Source organism: Channa argus, chromosome 12, assembly GCF_033026475.1.
Source record: "Channa argus isolate prfri chromosome 12, Channa argus male v1.0, whole genome shotgun sequence".
NCBI classification, from domain to species: domain Eukaryota; kingdom Metazoa; phylum Chordata; class Actinopteri; order Anabantiformes; family Channidae; genus Channa; species Channa argus.
This window is the reverse complement of record NC_090208.1, coordinates 9,282,527-9,301,264: the sequence shown is the minus strand read 5'-3', so window position 1 is coordinate 9,301,264 and position 18,738 is coordinate 9,282,527. Positions and strand designations below refer to the sequence as shown.

The 18,738-nt window shown below is 40.8% G+C and overlaps 2 protein-coding genes across 4 annotated transcripts; one reads left to right on the top strand and one right to left on the bottom strand.

The window, feature by feature from the left end:
- Nucleotides 1-20: 20 nt before the first annotated feature.
- LOC137137798 (endothelin receptor type B-like) lies at nucleotides 21-5,814 on the bottom strand. Of its 2 annotated transcripts, none has more exons than XM_067524459.1 (8): nucleotides 5,625-5,814; nucleotides 3,543-4,233; nucleotides 3,074-3,201; nucleotides 2,546-2,744; nucleotides 1,394-1,546; nucleotides 1,178-1,311; nucleotides 932-1,040; nucleotides 21-196 (listed from the first exon to the last, which is right to left on the bottom strand). In XM_067524459.1, the coding sequence occupies exons 2-8, from the start codon at nucleotides 3,978-3,980 to the stop codon at nucleotides 149-151; spliced, it is 1,209 nt and encodes a 402-aa protein (XP_067380560.1). In that variant the 5' UTR covers nucleotides 3,981-4,233; nucleotides 5,625-5,814; the 3' UTR covers nucleotides 21-148. The 2 variants fall into 2 exon arrangements, with proteins under 2 accessions (XP_067380560.1, XP_067380559.1); XM_067524458.1 differs by having other exon boundaries at nucleotides 21-240; nucleotides 5,625-5,812.
- A 4,396-nt stretch (nucleotides 5,815-10,210) lies between these two features.
- ttc29 (tetratricopeptide repeat domain 29) lies at nucleotides 10,211-18,729 on the top strand. 2 transcript variants are annotated; one of them, XM_067525483.1, is made up of 12 exons: nucleotides 10,211-10,316; nucleotides 11,210-11,319; nucleotides 11,764-11,841; nucleotides 12,440-12,499; nucleotides 12,923-13,086; nucleotides 13,265-13,441; nucleotides 13,659-13,871; nucleotides 14,632-14,717; nucleotides 15,128-15,219; nucleotides 15,414-15,537; nucleotides 15,745-15,834; nucleotides 16,726-18,729. In XM_067525483.1, exons 2-12 carry the CDS (start codon nucleotides 11,228-11,230, stop codon nucleotides 16,891-16,893), a joined length of 1,344 nt encoding a protein of 447 aa, XP_067381584.1. In that variant the 5' UTR covers nucleotides 10,211-10,316; nucleotides 11,210-11,227; the 3' UTR covers nucleotides 16,894-18,729. The 2 variants fall into 2 exon arrangements, with proteins under 2 accessions (XP_067381584.1, XP_067381583.1); XM_067525482.1 differs by lacking the exon at nucleotides 10,211-10,316 and having other exon boundaries at nucleotides 10,344-11,319.
- Nucleotides 18,730-18,738: the final 9 nt, after the last annotated feature.

Genomic DNA, 18,738 nt, shown 5'->3' with positions numbered 1-18,738 from the left:
ACTGTGTTTTTACAAAACTGTTTTTTTTTTTTTTTTTTTTTTTACTAACACAAAACAAAATCTCTCTCTGTGTTGGTTTTAAATCATCCTTCCTCAGCCTGGTTACATTGTCCAGTTGCTCAAAGATGCAGTCTCTCTGTCTCAGTGCTCAGTGTGTTTGTATTGCAGACTCGTCCCATGATGGAGGGGCAGCAGGCTGTTAGAGAGAGAGCCAGAATAACACCAACAGCACAGACAGGACTGGAGAGAGAGAAAGAAAGAGGGAGACAAAAAGAGTGACTTTGATTAAAGGGGGACTCCAGTGATTTAATGTTGCAAGCCCATAAAGCTCAGAAACAATGATGGTCAAAAATTGAAGACGCTGAGTTCTCCTGACTGCCATAATGAAACTGCACATCTCAAGTATATTTTGGTAGAAATGTGTAGCTTAAATGGCAAAGCTCTGTTAGCATTTGGATTCAGCCCACGTTCGGTCCACTTTGGCCTTGCTGTGCCGAGTCCGGGTAGCCGAACTCTGCACGACGCTGTCTGGGTTCTACTTCTCTACAAGCTTGTTCCGAGTCATGGGAGAAGTTACACAAAAGCTTTCGCAGGCAGACTGAGTCCTAATAACCATCAAACTGACCCTTGTACGTAAAGTCAGTGGAGTGCCCCTTTAAACCAACACGTCACTGCTCACTTCCCACTGGTCTGTTATCGAAAGTCGCGACCTCTCTATGTTTAGATGTCTCGACTCCTTCCATTCCTTACTCTCTATCCCCAAGATAGCCGCAATCTCAAAACATCTGTGTGTTATCTATGTCTCACGCCCTTTGACCCTGTGACTTCACTGTGAGGTCACATTGACTCAGGGACAAGCTTCACTACAACTGCTTCACTAGCATCGAAACACACACACAACAAACCAGAAAACACAACACTGTTGCTTTACCTTGAAGCAGTTTTTGAACTTCTTGGAAACAAAGAAGAGGATAATGGGATTGATGCAGGAGTTGATGGTTGCCATGTTCAGACTGAAGTAGTCGAACACCAACAGGAAACTGTAGAAGAAGAGCATGGCGACAAACAGAAGAGAACAAGACAATGAAAAGTGCATGACATTAAATGTACACAAAGGAGACAAACTACGCAATAAATACTACAACCAGATGTTTTTTTTGTTTGCTTCCAAACTCACTTTAGGAGTTCACATCGGTGTGCGTCGTGCGATTTGTAGATAGTCCTCTTCAGGAGGCGACTCAGATGGAGCGGAAACCAGCACAGAGCGAAGATCAGCACCAGGCAGAACACAGCTTTAGCTACTTCTCTACGCTGTGGAGAGAAAATCGACTTAAAAAGTCGCCTGAGAATTAAAATGACAGTTCTTGTCCTTACACATTTGCGTGCACTGTACCTGTTTAAGGTGTTCGCTCAGTGCAATCCTCAGGCTTCCTTTTTGGTGTCTGAGCATCTCGCAGGTCATCAGGCCGTAGAAGATTGCAGAACAGGCCAGAGGAACACAAAAGTAGAAGCCAAATAACCACCAGTCCTTTGCATCCTGGTAGAACTGGAACACAAGCAAATAACCTGAAAGTGTCATATTCAGCATTTATATACAGAACCCCTGTAAAAAACTCACAAAATGCATTTAGAATCTCCAGAAGGAAGAAAAGAATTTAACATGGTCCTCAAAACCTCCATAAACCGCTATAAATGCCCAGAAGGCTCAAAATAAGTTGACTCTTGACGTCTCATTTCACTACCTTCAGGCCCATGTAACATTAAAACGGTCTAACTTATTGAGATCAACGGCATTTGGCTTGTCCCTTCAGGGGTTGCCATGGCGGAGCATGTTCCACACGTTAATTTGCCATGAGTTTTTACGCCGGATGTCCAGCCTGCAGCCTCCTGCATCCCAACCCAATGCTCCTCTACTGTGCTGTGTTAAAATGTTCACATCATAAATATCACATCAAAGACTCAAGTTTAGTCTAAAGAGTCTCGGTGGATTTTAAGTCCGGTCGTGAACCGAACACGTAAACAGGAAATGATGTTCCAAACAGTTTCCAACAAGAGACCTCGCCCTGAACATGGAAATGGACCAAAGACTTTATTTATTTTCCCCACAGAGACAGTTTATCCCCCACCCACCCACACACACACACACACACACACACACACACCACACAACAGTTGGGTTAAACCTAAAACATTATCAAGTATTGGAATAATTTAATGCAAATTAATTGTTATTATAAAATTATTCTATAAAATTTCTAACCTGGCAATTCACCTTTAAATCAGTTAATCAATTCTTAGATTTTAACTTATATAAATAATTTGTTTTTTTAAATCAGATTTTCTAGCATCAGTACTCATCAAGTACTATCTGGATTTGTTTTAATCTAATTTTTGAAGTATAGAGATGGTTTACAGGTTTGCGGTAGCTGGTGTGACTGACACGTGCTGGACACCCACAGCTCCACTCAGATTCACTCTCGACTTCCTCCCTCGCTCACCTGCAAACACACAACAAGCAAACGTGACTCTGCACGCACATACTCACTCTCATGAAGGCCGACTTGGGCTGCAGCATGCAGGTGGACATGGTGACATTGTTGTACTCAAAGGTGACCATGTCGAAGCCGATGGCCTCCGGCACTGCCAGCACCATGGACAGCACCCAGATCACCATAATCTCCACTACGGTTACGGTGGGAACACCCGTACCCTGAACCCGTGACCAGGATGCCACCGCACGATACCTGGGTACAAGGTGTTACAGTTTTAAAAATGAAGGCTACTTTTTTTGTTCACATCTCACATTTTTATTTCCTGCCTTGGGGACACTTTTTGCATATGGACAGGCGGACAGGGAATCAAACCAGTGACCCTACAATTGACACATGACTGCTCTATTATGTCTCTTGAGTCACAGTTTCCCCTATATTGGGTTTGATTTATTGTATTAGTGATGTGCATTTGTGCTTGTGTCTTTGTAAGGACCTGTGTGGGTTAGGGGCCAGTGAATGTGTGTGTGTGTATGTGTATGTGTGTGTGTGTGTGTGTGTGTGTTTGTGTGTTTGTGTGTTACCTGTCCACACTCAGAACACAAAGGTTGAGGACAGTGATGCCAACTGAAGCCTTCTGCAGGAAGGGAAACAGCTTGCAGAGGAAAAGGCCAAATGCGTTGTCAGCAAAGGGACCCTGCCCCACCAGGAGCTGCACACACACACATGCACACACACACACACACACACACACACACACACACACAGACGCACAGGAAGACCAATACACACCATTACCATCAGCATGAGTGTATCAGTGCCTGTGTGTGTAATCTCAGTCAGTGGGATATTTTTGTGCTTTTATCAGTGTATCACTCAACCTTCTGACTGAGACATACCACACACACCTTGGTGTTTTGTACCCAGCGTGTGTATTTCTAAAGGTTAAAAGGCAACTTAACATTAAGTAAATATTGTCAGCATATGTAAAATAAAGACGTGTGAGAAATAAAGACACAATTCTAATGTAATTCTAAATACAAACTGCTGTACCTTGTAGACATGGATGGGGATGTCAATAGCGATGTATATCAGGTCTCCCAGCGCCAGGCTGGCTATGAGAGCATTGGGTCCGTTCCTCATGCTTTTATTTAAGTAGATAATCCTGAGCAGTGTGCCATTCCCAATGATCCCCACGGCAAAGATCACACAGGACAGCACTGTATTGATGTACTTGAAGGCTGTGTGTATTGATGTGGCCTTCAGGCAGGTGGGGGGGGCCACCGGCCGCATACGAACCGCCTGAGAGGAGTTGGACGAGGATGAATAAACATACGATTCGGATGAGAAGTTACTGTGGCAGCCAACTGGAGCAGCAAACACCAGACACGAACCAACCAGCAGAAAGGGAAACGTCCACGACTTGGAGGGATCCCTGAAACCCAATCTTTGACCCTTTCTGGAAGACACTGCTCGAAGGCCAACAGCCATCCTGGAGTCTGCTCCAACTACTGAGTCAGTGCCTGATCCTAATGTTAGTCTATAGAGTATTTACAGAACGTGCTGTAGCTTCAGAACTGATTCTAGAACACCCAGGGTGGAATCGGCTTCCAGAAGCCGCTCTAACTCCGGACTCCTTTCAAAAAACTCCACTGCTGGGACCCCAGGACCCTCAAGTCTGACGTCAGAGCAGACAAAGAGCCGAGTAGAAAGGGTGTCCTCAGATGGGTTTGGTGAGCTTGTGCTTTGGAAAAACAAAAAGAAAAAACAAGTGGCTTGTTATCAAAGACACATTTTGTCATTGTAATTAAAACTGTGCTGAAAATAGATCCTGGAGCTCAGCCTATCAGCTTCACAGTTTTTCATTGTGAACCTGACAGTCTCTTCTAAACTATAAACTAAAACATATAGAATAGATTGTGTACAGTTTTGTCCTGAAAACAGTGGAAAATGAGACCGTATGAGACTGATGGGACTTAGAGAGAGTCATTACATCCATTATCCACTTTAAATATAAAAATATTGATAACTTCTTACTAATTTTTTTTATTATCAATGTAACTGTACTTATATAAACATGTTTATTAAATATAGATGATAGAATATTACATTTCAGGGAGCTAAAAACAAATATCAGGGTTGTAGAGACAAGAACAAAATAATTTCTCATGTTTAGCCTTTCAGTTGTTGAAGGTAGAAAACAACATAAAACAGCAATAAAAGAAATATGAGGAGCATTTTCAGAGCTTTGTTTACAGCAGAAACAAAATGTACAAATGCAAAAATATATCGTTTAAGGGCCAAGAAATAAAGCGATTAGCAAATGCAGAAAAGTAAAGTTCACGAGGCAATAGCTCACTTGTTGATAACCACAGGAATAAATCAGAAACTCAATCAAAGTAACATCAAATGACACTGAGCATTGACGGATGGATCAGTACTGATGCTGTGGACATTTGAAATCAGTTTAACACAGTTTCTTTTTTAATGTGAACCCAATTCACATTTGGGTCACAAGTTCACGTTTAAGGAGCACAATGCCTGTAGATTCAAATCGCAATGAAAACTCACCGTTTTCCCTACAAAACTGAGACAATAGCTCCGACAATAACAGCGATGTGAACACTGAGTATTTTCAGATACTTCTCTGGATTCACAGTATTCTCTTTTTGTTCTGTACACACTTTATTTACTTTATGTAAATGACAGCTGTGAAGTGTCAATGCTGATGGTGTTGGCATGGTTGTGCGTGATATATACACACAGAGATTTCAGTTTTTACATGTTGATTCTTGTTTTTACCCCCTTTGTTTGGTGCTGAATGTGTCTGGCACAAGGCCGCAAATTTGCTTTTTACTACATGGCTTATATACAACGGCATATGTGACTATGTTTAGCTGCAACGTCAAAAGTGATTTTAGCTGACGTGTTCCAGTTTTTATGCTGTGAAGCTAACGTAGAAATGGTTTATGCTGTCTACTGTCTGTGAAACAAAGTCCTTCTTTTTAGACACAGAATTTGTAACAAAGGTGGTTTCAACTCAATATCTCAGTTTACACTCCGGGTTTTAATGCAAATAACCTCCTGAGTCAAAATTAAAAGTTGGACGTTGGAGAAAATGTTTAACAAGCTCACCTGCCCGTGTTGTCTGTGTCCTTCTGTGCGGTTTACCAGAATAAAATCCGTCCAAAACGAAAGAGACAAAGGAGAAAAGTGTTTGCTCCTGACTCCAGACAAAGCTGATGAAGTCGAACTGATGGAGCCCAGTTTTTACTCTCTCTCTCCTCTTCTCCCCACTACTGTTCTGAGCTGTCTCTCGGCTCCCCCTCACTCCGTCCTCCTCTTTGTCCTCCTGTCCCCTCCTCCCTCAAACATCTTTCAGTGGCCTCTCCTCCTCCTGAGTTACAGTGGAACCTCTCATAAACATGAAGTGACTCTGAAATTTTATACTCTTACTTTAACTGGAACCAAGTCCCTTTTAATGCAGTTCTACCACTTAAAAGTGTGTTGATAAAATATTATTGTGGAAATTGAGCCTGTAAATTTTATTATTGTGTTTGAACAACTAATCAGACTTTACTGAGGCATTTGGCCACAAGTGATGCCAGGCTCCAGACTCAGTTTAGTACTGGCTTTATTGTTGATCTTTGAGTACTCCATACTTTATTATTTTGACAAGAGTTCATGTTGTTCTGTTCCGTTTCAATTAGTTCCACTTTATGTCCCGGCCAACAAAGTAACATGATACTGCACATATAAGGAAGCTTTCCACAATGTTTTGATCAAAATGTGTCATAATGTTGCCTATTTTGGTTATGTTGTAGTGCACAGAAAAACATGTTATCGGCACGAAGGGTATTTTAACCTTCTCATAAATACTGTAGTTTTTTTTAGCTCAGTACCTTCAAAGATCCTGCTGCTACAGCCTCACTCTGTGTGTTATGACCAGGGTTTTTACGTCACTAATGTATTTTAATGTTACCGTAACCGACAGTTCTGTGTCCCTTTTATTGACTTTACTCGACCTATGTTGGACAATTATCCTGTACTTATCACAGCAGGTCAAAGTGTGAGAGGCTCCTGCCTGCTGACGATATAATGGAATGAAAGGATGAGCATTGAACGTTGTTTTCTTTTAATAACTTACTTTATTGGCTGCACCGATGGCTTTCCATAATCAGCCGGGTTCTCTTGCAGTGTTTAGCAACAGTTGGTCAACTTTAAGTTGACGGGCAACTGGAAGCTCAGACAATTCCAGTTATTACTGAAGAGCACATTACTGACTTAAGTTAAAAAATCTCTAAAATTGTGTAAGTTCATTACTTTGTATACATTTTTTACATTTTGTCATTTGATCCACTTTTACTATTATACCATAGCAGCTTAAAAGACATTTTGATTTTTTATTTCTTAATCAATCTGTTGTTTTAGGTTGAGGCAATTTTCATCATTTTTTTACTCAAATGAAACATAAGAACATTGTTTAAAATTGTGCAAAACCACTGTTTATAAATTCATTTTTGTTCATTAATGTCTATTAGTTCTTCTCCAAGATACTTGTTTTCTGTTGACTCTTCTCTGACACTGCAGCAGTTCAAACATCTGTCAGTAACACGCACCCTGATTTTTTTCTGAATGGAACATGTTTGTGGCAACAACACATGTGGTACATGTTGTGTTTTCACATCTGTAACACACATACGTTCCAAGAACCATCCATTTCAACTATTTGGACAGTGACACAGTTTTCATCATTTTGGCTCTAAAGATCACTTAACAACCTTAAAATGAAATGATGAGGGTGTCTTTAAATGTAGACTGTAGCTTTAAATTTATAATGTTTTTTTAATCAAAAACACTGGATGAGCCACAGAGGAATTACAGTCATGTTTATTCTCAGAACTACAATTTTAGTGGTTCAAAAATGTTTAGACAACTGAGTGCTCAGCTGTTTCGGGTCCAAGTGTATTATTCCCTTGTTAGAATTAGTTACTGCATTTCCGAGTGTTCTTGATCTTCTGTCGTTAACCTTCGATGTGAACTCCGATAGCACTGTGTCACTACGAGTGAACAAGTCGTCATCAAGGCTGAAAAACTCCAAAGCCTTAAAAAAGAAAGAATACACTAGCTAAGAGACATCACAATACCTGAAAGAGATTAAAAAAAAAACAATTGTGCTGAAAGAGAGGAGGATAGCGGCGGCTGTAGCTCAGTCCGTAACGGACCCCAGGGTTAGTGGTTCGATCCCCGTTCCTGGCTACGTGAACCCCTAACGGCTCATTCCCATCCCCACCTTTGCAGCCGGTCCAAGCCCGGTAGAAATTGGGGAGGGTTGCGTCAGGAAGGGCATCCGGCTTAAAAACTGTGCCAAATCAACATGCGGACAATAATCCGCTGTGGCGACCCTGAACTCACAGGATAAGCCGAAAGGACAAAAAGAAAAAAAAAAGTGCTGGAAGAGAAGAGGATTCTTTCCTGATAAAGGAAAACGCCTTCACAACAGTGGACCAGACCACACTTCAGGAAGTAGGCATATCTGTGTCAAAGTAAACATTCAAGAGAGCAAAGTAAATACAGAGAGTTTATTATAATATGTAAACCACGGGTACAATGGAACAAGATTCAACCCCCGTCTGTAGAGTTTTGGAAGATTGACAGATGACAGATGAGACCAAGATCCTCTTGCACCAAACTATACTAAAGAGTCTGGAGAAGGAAGGGAACAGGAAGGTTGTGGTGTCGGCGTGAATGTTCTCTGCTATTTAGTTCTGGTTCTGATTCAGCCAAATGCCTTCAAATAAACTGGATGGTGTTAGATGTAAATAGACTGATAAAAAGCATCCTGTATTAACAAACCAAGGCTTTTTAAAATATATCTATCATCTATCCATATCTATTTTGGATAAGCAAAAGTCACTGTGAGCTCTGACATTCTTTCAGACTTTTAACTTTTGACCCCAGTAAGTTGACATTCAGCCAATGTCAGCGCTACATTTGGACTTACCGAGAACTCTGTGTTATCTTATTCACAGAGTGTAGTGGAAATATGCAGCTTGTGTGTGTGTGTGTGTGTGTGTGTGTGTGTGTGTGTGTGTGTGTGTGTGTGTGTGTGTGTGTGTGTGTGCGTCTTTTTCTAACAGTAATTGAAGAGATGGAGATAAAAGCATTACGTGACTTAAACCATGCAGACAGATAGTGGGATTGGTTGATACGCACACTAACATACATATTACGGCCCCCACTTCATAGCGGGCTGTGGGAAGAGGGGGCAATAACACACTACTACCAAAAGAAGTAAATACACCAGGCCAGAAATGCAAAACATAAGGTTTATTCTGAGTGTATTAAAAGAAAGTCTACTGAACACAAGAGTGGGGGAGGACAGGACCAGGAGGTTGTGCCAACTCAAAGAAATGAATAAAACTAAACAGGGCCTATCTGCCTATTAGCATGAGTAAGAAAACAAGGTTAAAACAAAAGTATGGTTGTCTACAAACTGCTTCCAGGTGAAAAGTACAATAAGGCACCAACCTCTTAACCTAGTGTCTCTAACAAAGTCTCTCCTGTGTGGTGCACATGTAAAGGGTTCCCCCACTCACCTACATCCAGCCTCCCACCACAACATAATCAAAACACAGAGACCAAAACATGGCATCATGGTTCAGGCAAGAACCTCACAACAACAAAGGAAAAGCCTCAGATGATGGAGCCGCCCCTCTTTCAAACATGCCAATCAGCGAAGCGGCATCACCTGGAAAGAAGACAGGAGAGAAAAACAACTACAGACAGAAAACCCACAGTGCCACCCACCCTGGCACGTCACAGTACAGCATTCTGACACACACACACACACACGGCTCCTATGTAAATTTTGAATCTGAATGCGAGGGAAAAACATTCGTTTTAATGTTTAGGAGTTGGAGTCTTCTCTACTCATTTAAAAGCGTTGTTCTGTAATTCCCTATATTTACTGAAGAAAGAAGAAAAGAAATATATTGCATTGGGTGTTTGTTAAAGATCCGGATGCTGTTAGACCACCATCAGTGTGTAGAACAGTAATTTAGCTGCTCTATGGTAATGGAAGTGTTGTGAAAGTGTCACTTTTCTCTTTAAAGGCAAAACTGGTTAATGAACAAATTACACACAAAACTAATTAGAATGAGAAGAACAAACAAGCCAAATCCAAAGAGTCTCATTTCACAGCAAATCAAACCCAGATACTCGGTGAACATGTAACACGGGCAGGCAGGAAACAGTCTGTCAGCCTCAGCTGCTGGCGATTTCCACCCTGAACACGAAACTTTATTAGAAAGTCTGACTCTCTGAAGTGTAGACACATATCCACCACCACAACACCAACACAGTCGCAGCGAGTTTCCATCCCAGCTGTGGCAACGGCTGATGGAAAAGTTTCCCTCCAACTTATTCACTGCTTGGTACCAAGACTCCTAGTAACCTTTTTTTGTTCTCGTGCAGATCCTGTATGAGCAGACAATTTCAGATACTCGCATAAATGTGTTTTCATTTATCACTTCTGAATAGATTCATGTGTTACGTTCATTTGTTAGTATGATGTTAGCCAATAACATAAACTCTTGAATCATTAAGTGAAAATCAGCAGTAGAAAGTACCTGGGGTACTAATGTTTTTGGATATTTTGATACTCTCTCTCTCTCTCTCTCTCTCTCTCTCTCTCTCTCTCTCCGTCCGCAGACGGCGTCAAAAGTTAGTGTCGGGAATGCGGCGCGTCCTTCGTTACCATGGTGACGGCGTAGGTCGACAGCGGCGGAAAGGAACTTTAACTGCAAAGCTGTGTCCTCTGTCGCGGTATTTTAACATCTATTCATTCTTTTGATGCGTGTTTTCACCTTTCAGCAGACCGTAGGGGGGAAATACTGACTTTGACATACACGTTCCTACTTGACAGTTGTGGCGTTAAAGGAAAACGCTTGATTAACCTTCTTTAGCCTCCTGTACATTAAGCGAACTTTGAGCTCAGTTGCGAATCAGAGCAGACAACAACAAGTCGTGCACACATGTAATATCACATGTCGCACGCTAAATAAAGGTTATAGAGACTAAACACACCGTAGGCCAGCAGTTGTACTTTAGCTCATTTAACTTGCCTCGCAGGAGCTACAATAGCATCTTGTTATTTTATGCTATTAACTAAATTATGTTTAATGTATCATCAGTTGTTGTTTTTTTACGGTTTTCCAAAACAATCCCAACTCACGGGTTTTCTTATTTCATAGAGAAGGACCTGAATTTGTTAGAATTTCCTCGACAACAACTTTGATTTGTGGGTGTTTTCACCAATAAGTCATATCACTGTGGGTCATCATTAGTGGGTAGAGGTCGCTGTGAGTGGTGACAAAATAGTAGGAGGTATTCTTTCACACCTGTATAGTGATTTCTGCTCACACTTGTTTGCCTCTTAATTTGTTAAATTAAGACGAAACTTGGATCTTACTGGAGCAGAAGGTTAGTCTCATATCATTTTTCTAATTTAGCTGCATGGCATGAAAGTCATGTAAAGGCTTTTTAGCCTACACGGGCTCGTAATGACTTTAAATTGAAAACTGAGAACATGGAAAAATAAAATATTTGTAAAAACACAAATAACAAATGTTTTTGGTGTAACTTTACTTATACAGTACACATTACAGGCCAGTGTTGCTAGAATGCGAAGAGAAACTACCATCCTCTCTCTGGTCCAGGTTGACAGACAGGTGAAGATGAATGCAGCTGTAAAACGGCAGCACTCGAGTGCGTTTCTACCTGAAATCACCACACATAGCAACAAATGGAGGAAAGGTACTCAGCACAGGTACAGTAGAGACCAGTTACAGTACTCAGAGCCTTGTGCAATAAATAAGATACAGAAACGGATCGAGATGGAGAAGAAGATAATTTCCTTCAAGTGCTCGTGTATAATGCTCATACGTATTTAGATTTTTACTAAATTGTGCTGTACATTTCACAATGCTCATGCTTAGTGACATCTGCCTTGTGTTTGACCCGGATCAGCTTCTCTTTAGCTACAGTGTACTAATGGCTTGTGTAGTTTATAACATCAGCATTTTATTACTTCCATTGTATGTTTTATTTGAGTAAGACATAATTGCAATCATGAGAAAAGCATAGTGGACCAACCAAAGAAAGTCTCACTCAATAAAAGCATCAATAGTGGTTGAGAACTGAACTTGAGTAAAAGTGCAGATAAACTGAGGCTATATGTTTAAAAAACTGATACTGTGTGTGTGATGTGCAGATGGAAGAGGGACTCTCTCCAAACTGGACTGGTGTTAGATAAATCAGCTCAGATCCTGTCCAAAGAAGAAACTGCACGGTGAGTTCAAGCTCCATTGTGACCAGGTGGATTCTAGCCGATATCAGATTGATTTCCTCCTGGACAGTCTCGTGCTCTATGTTACCTTTTTTCATGCCATCTGCGGTTGTGGGCCAGGGGTCTCCGTAAACACCTGTCAACAGGATACTATGCAGGACTTAAATCAGTTAGGACAGAGGTGTTAGCTTTCACAAAAAGTGAAATTATTTATTGACCGATAAACTAAATGCCATTTGGCCAATCACTGTGGATCATGTGACAGAGTATTCCTAACATTTCTGTTTTTTCCTCACTGCTTTCTTGGTTTTTAGATACAAGGGATAAACATATAAAATACTGACATTAATATTTACCTGTGTACATATAATCTAAAAGGTTAGTGCGCCCTCTGCTGTTAATTAGAGTAATAACATGTTGAGTGCCGAGATCATAACTCTCAGCGGAGCCATTTCTTTCTGACCTTTTAAATAGTCTACTGATATGTTAGTCCTGACCCCTGCTTTTGATCACTTCTCCATCCTTCTTTCATGTCTCTGTAAACATCTCCATCCAAACATACTGCTCCCCTCACACTTCCTCTCTGACTCTGCCTCTCCAGGTTCAGAAACACTGTGAAGCAGAATGTGTGTGTGGAGATGCTACAAGAAGGATGTCACAGGTATCTGTAAGAGTCATTCTGTTGCTGGCTGCTCTCCTGTAGCAATTTGTTTACATGTGTAGTCGTGTTTCAGAAAGTAAAGGGGATTAGTTGGGCTTTATAATAGGGCAAATTTTATTATGATTTTGGTGCTATAAATAAAAATGTATAAATAAAGTCCAGGTAAGGTAAAGTGTTTTATTTGTCATTATACTTATACAGTACAAGGTGTACAATGAAATTGCCAGATGGATGGTCCTGAAGTGTATTAAAATTTCATTTACAGACCACTTTTTACACACATGATTGTGTTGTGTGCCTGGTGGACACACACCGGTTGTCTGTCTTACATATACACATACACTACAACAGTGTACTGTCCAAAGTATTTCAGTAAAGCTGATTCTCTCTTCTCTCCTTCCACTCGGGCATTATCCCTCTCAGATCGTTCTCTGAGCTCTTCTCTCTGCTACGCTCTGATCAGGATCGAAGGGCAGCAGCTGAACCAGGTTCAGCTCTCAGTCTTCAGACTCCACTGGAGGAACAACAGGACAAGCTGGAGACCATCAAGCTGCACCTGTGCCAGGCTGAACAGGCTGAAAGGACCGGTACGGTACACACATACACCCTCACGCATGAAAAAAATCTCACTACATTCGTGCTGAAAGTGGAAATACCCCTGAAAGAGACCCCTGTACAGCCTGAAGGTCTAAATGTAGTGTTATTGTCTAACACGTAGGGCCAAATGAAAGACAGTTATCCTCACAGGGACCTATCTGTGTGCAGGTGCCTGGTCACTGGTGTGTGAGCAGCGTCTGTTTTTAGGTGTGCACTTCTCAGCTCCAGAGGATCAGCTGCTCAGTCTGCACTTCCTTCATAGCTGTGCAGACAGAGAGCAAGGACGCTGCTCGAGACCAGCCACTGAGGCCCGGGCCTGCATGGCTGAGCTCTACCTAAAGCAAGGTGGACAGCACATGCACGCACACATACACACACACACACACCAACACACATGCACATATACGCAGACCAGAAAAAACAGGCATAAATGGGTATTAGCACAGTAAACAGTACAATAGACAACAACAACAGTGACATTACAAACAAACAATATTATGAACGTGGCAGGTGAAGCAGTATGGCTCACATTCACATCCTCTGTGCTCCATCAATCCTGTAGAGAATCTGGAGCAGGCGAGGCAGCAGGCAGAGATGTGTCTCAAGCAGGCGGAGGACAGTGGCTGGCTGGACTCGGCCGGTCAGCCCCTGAGGCTCCGGGCCTGCCAGCTGCTGGGGAGGATCCACAGCCAGCTAGCTGATGCTTCACTGGCTGCCTCCAACTACCAGAAGGCTCTGACACTGCTCCATGAGGGCTACAGCATGGCTGCTGAGTGTAGGTGGAAGCAGTTTGTGGGATTGTTTGTATACGCAATACAGACAAGATATTAAAATGTAGTAGGTGTGTGTGTGTGTGTGTGTGTGTGTGAAAACGGAGACCTGAATTGAAACAAGTTCATGTATAGACATATACAGTAAATATACATAAAGAGCGGGTGGTGTTTGAAGTTTACAATAAAGAAGTAAGAAAGCGAAAGAAAATCAACTCAGCCCTCATGAGATGAGCTCATAAACTACGATTTATCATGGCATCAGGTAAAATAAGAGCAGAGCCACAATTTTAATTCAGTGGAGATGGAAATGTTAGGGTGGGATATTAATTCAGATTTGTCTTTAAAAACCCAGCTGCAGCAGTAGATTTTATTCTGAGCCGAAGCCACTGAAAGTGAGGATAGAGATCACTGTCTCAATCATTGCGGTTGGGACTGATTGATCATAAAAGCGATACAATTAGTAAAGACAGGTGGGTAATAAACTAATAATTTATTATCCAAGCTAGATTCAGAAGTTTAATTTCAGAAGATGAATAGTCTGCAATCTGTGTTTTACGAATGAGAAAATGTGAAGCATGTCAGATCACTTCTGCTGTCGGGAGGGAAGGAGACAAACAAACTTTGGGTTTGCTGAAGAAAACCTTGCAGAGAGCAAACCCGTGTTTTAACTAAACCTGCTTTCTCGAATACCCGCTAGAGTAGAGGAGATGTTCCAACTGCAGGACAGTAGGTAAACCGTGAAGTTCCTTGTGTCTGTTTCAGCTCAGGACAAACAGGTTGAAGGGGAGGCTGCCTATCGTCTGGGACTGGCATATCAGTGCACAGGAGACCACGACACAGCCAAAAAGGTACCTGTGCGTGCACGTGTGATAAAGATCAAGATCGCATTTTCCAAAAAGATCAGAATCCATCATCTCTTAGTAAGTTCTGAATCCCTTGCTGTGCCATATATTCATTGAAAAATACAGCAATAGCAGCAACACCTCATAAATATGTATATATTTCATTTTTTAAAATGGATCATTTGTTTCCTAAAACTGCTGAGCACTGTTTTTTAGTGAGAAACAGAGCAAATTGTGCCTTTACTAAGACCCTATTTTCAGCAGCAGAATAATGCACATGGTCACATGCTCTAGCAAATATCTGTGGCAGATGAATTGCGTGCTGTATATGTGGGTTTGCATCGAACTACAGTGTGTGTACGTCACTAGACTTATACTTCATAGTTGTTTTAATCTTTGTGTGTTTGTGTCTCCAGTTCTTTAACACTTGCATGCAGATCTTTGGCACACTGCAGGATGCAGATGGGCTGGGAAAGGCCTACAAGGCTATGGCAAAGTCTCTGGAGAGGTACACACACTTTTAGAACACCCATGAATCCATCCTTGTCTGCCGTTTAACAGTCAGTAATGTTTTTATTGTGTGGGTATGTGCTTGTACTGTATTGGTGTGTATTTGGCTGTTCCTTGCTACTTAAGAGTACTGTTTAAAGATTAAGATTAGGTACAGGTAGGGCCTCACAAGTGTACACATGTCTGTTTCAGTCAGGGAAACATAGATGGGACAGTCCATTGTCTGGAGGAGTTAGCAGATATCTCACGTAGGAACGGACTGCAATACAACCTGGTAGATGCCTGTTTGTGTTTGGGCAACATCTTCTGTACCATGGTATGAGCCTGACAAGTGAAAGCGTAAATGTGATACACACACACACACACACACACCTCAGACAGAAAACTTTAGATATTCACTTTATTGTACACAATATTTACATTTTTTATTCTATTAGAATTGAGTGATAAGCCGACATTTTGTATGCGAATTTTAATCATCCACTTTTAGCATATCTTAATGTGTCTCTGTGCCCTCGTGTAGCATCAGTACAGGAGAGCCTGTGAAAGCTTCCTGCAGGGTTATGACGTTGCCTGTCACATAGGAGACGTGGCTCTGCTGCAGAAAGCACAAGTAGGTACATTTCTCTTCACTCTTTCCCACAGCTGGCATTTGGTAGGAAGCAGGATAGGGTTTGTTCAGTTGTTATGGAAATGGAAAAGTTTGGAATTTCAGTGAGAAGTTGAAGGACTTTTTCTCCATGTTAGCTTAAAAATGAACTGTCGACCCTAAACAGTGGGTGAGAAAAATAATCAGTATGACTGAAAGCTCTGCTAATAACGGATCTTGTAATGAGATTTTCTTTTACAAGCAGTTACATTATCGTATGATGTCTGTGTCTGAAATCACCCCACATTCACTGTATAATGCGCCATATAGTGTGTTCATCATTTTGTAGTAGTGTCTCCATGTTGACTGTGTAAAAGTCATCCGCCGATCCCACAGTTGTTGGTTCGATCCCCGGCTCCTCCAGTCACATGTCAAAGTGTCCTTGGGCAAGACACTGAACCCCAACTTAGTTGCTCCTTGGGAGTTTTGGCCAGCTGCATAGCAGCGGTGTGTGAGTGTGTGTGTGTGTGTGTGATTGCGAGTGTGAATGGGTGAATTAGAAGCAGTGTTAGAGCGCTAGATACAAAAGTGCCATAAAAGTCCAGACCATGTACCATTTAAACCTATCCACTATATAATACCCTCAAAGTATCCAACAATCCAACACTTCCAGAGATGTGAAAAATATTGAGTCGTCCGACTCAAATAGCTGTTAGTGATGATGCAACATGACAACGATTAGTAAGTGTCCAAAATGTCACATGACCACTCACTACAGAGTAAACTACTTAGTGTATATTTTAAATGGAGTAGGGAATGAGTGAGGAGGGGGTGATTTCAGACACAGCCAGAGTGTATCTAGCATCTAATGGCCAGCAAACATCACTTGATGTATAAACATCTTTTCCGTGTCAGGTGTTGTTGGCCAGTGCTCGTGCTCACTCCATGATCACGAAATACAGCGCTGACGTTAAGGCAGCCACCCCTGTTGCCCTGAAGCGACTCATGGCCTGGAAGGAGACAGAAAGACATCGAGAACTCAGTGCTGACTATACTGATCACACTGCTTCTGTCTGGTACTAAGTGGTTATCAGATAAAGATACTGGTGAAAACTAAGGCCAATCATTTTTCGTTATTACTCAAAGTGAACAGTTTGGTGTAGGAACTTTAGAGAAACACATATTAGCATTATACAGTGCATTAACATAAAAACTGAAAATATGCATTTAATATGTATTAATTTCTTTATGTAAGCTTAATACTTACTAAGATACTGTAGATATAAACCTGTATTTCCTAATTCTAAAAGGATTTTAACCTAATTTTATTGACATCCTTGATTTAAGAATAATCTCTTCTAATCTCAGAGTTTGATTAAGGGAAATAAAAGTCAAACAAAAGGAAAAGCTTTCTAATTCAGATGATAGAAATGCCAAATTCTTTAATAAGGGCATTTCCGCTCAGTAACGGAACTGAAATTTCAGGTTTCTAATTGTGGCTGGGAAAGCAACATTTTTTAATGATGGCAGCGTAGGAGTTTTGTGCAGTAGATTAGTCAAATACTTTGTCCCAGACATCTCAACAATTATTTGATAGGTTTCCACGAAATCCTACGGATGTTGATGATCCTCTTACGTTTTATCAAGCACCATCATCACAAGAAAAAAACAATCTAAACAGAGATGGTTACATGGAAAACACCCTCAAATTAACTTGTTACATTCTCACTGTGAGCAAGAGCAGTGGATTTTGCAAGAAAAAAAAGTTGTTCATATCAAGTTTTGTACAACATTGTCAAAAAACTGTTTCAGCAGTATTTGTTGCCAACACCCACACTCAGAGGTGGAGGAAATGGTGAAGTGGAGGTGAGAAGGGGACACATGATATAATTTGACTATGGAGACAATGGCGCACATTGTTAAACAGGTTTAGGAGAATGTTTCAAAAGCTTTGCCAATTGTTTTTGGGAGGGAGGACATTTCAGGGATCAGAGGGAGAGGGAGGGAGGGCAGCCTGCTACAACTGTCTTGAGCAGACTCAGAATGGACGTTGTGATCACAGTCGTGCTCTAGGCCACCAGAAAACCCTGTGAAAGTACACTTTAACAGCAGCTAATGGATCAAGTGAACACATTATTATTTTTACAAAGGAAAAAAAAAACCTGTAAAGATGGAAAGGACACATTTTCTCTGAAGTCTTGCCGGAGAATGCTCTGTCCCCCAGATCACAGCTCCTGTTTGTGAGATATTTTTTAATTAAACAGAAAATCTGCTAAACATGTTTGTGTTTGTGGTGCAGAGAAGACAAAATTATGAAGAGGAGGAAGACCAGCGTGTAAATAGGCCATTAAATGCTGTAATAAAAGAAGGTTGTTTTCAATGTGAACAGTTAGCGAGATAATGAGATTGCAGGAAGGTAGAACACTCAAACCACCAACTGTTATGTACTATAGAAAATGTTTAATACATTCAATAAAACTAAACTTGTTTTTCAGATTTCCTACTGAAATATAAATACTGGCATTTAAGAGCTAATTCCCAACATTAAAATGTATATAAAAAACATGTTTATCTAATGTTTGTTTAAAAATATGATGTAAATACGTTGCATGGATAATACTAATGCCAGCAAAGTAAAAATTAAATGAATTATTAGATAGCAAATTGTAAGAGTGTGTACTTGTATTATGACAGTAAAAAAACTTTATCTTTCAGCACAAATATGTATTGTTGAATACTAAATAGTGTTGGGAAACTAAATGATAAAAAACAACATTTATTTAATGATTATTTTAATTAGCATTTTGTTTTTAGTCACTTTCTTTTTCTGTTTCTATTTGTATTAGTAATACAAGATTTTGAGTGTTGTTGTTTTAATATGAAATATATTTTATTTTGTCAAAAACTGGCTGCCTGGTACCTCACTTG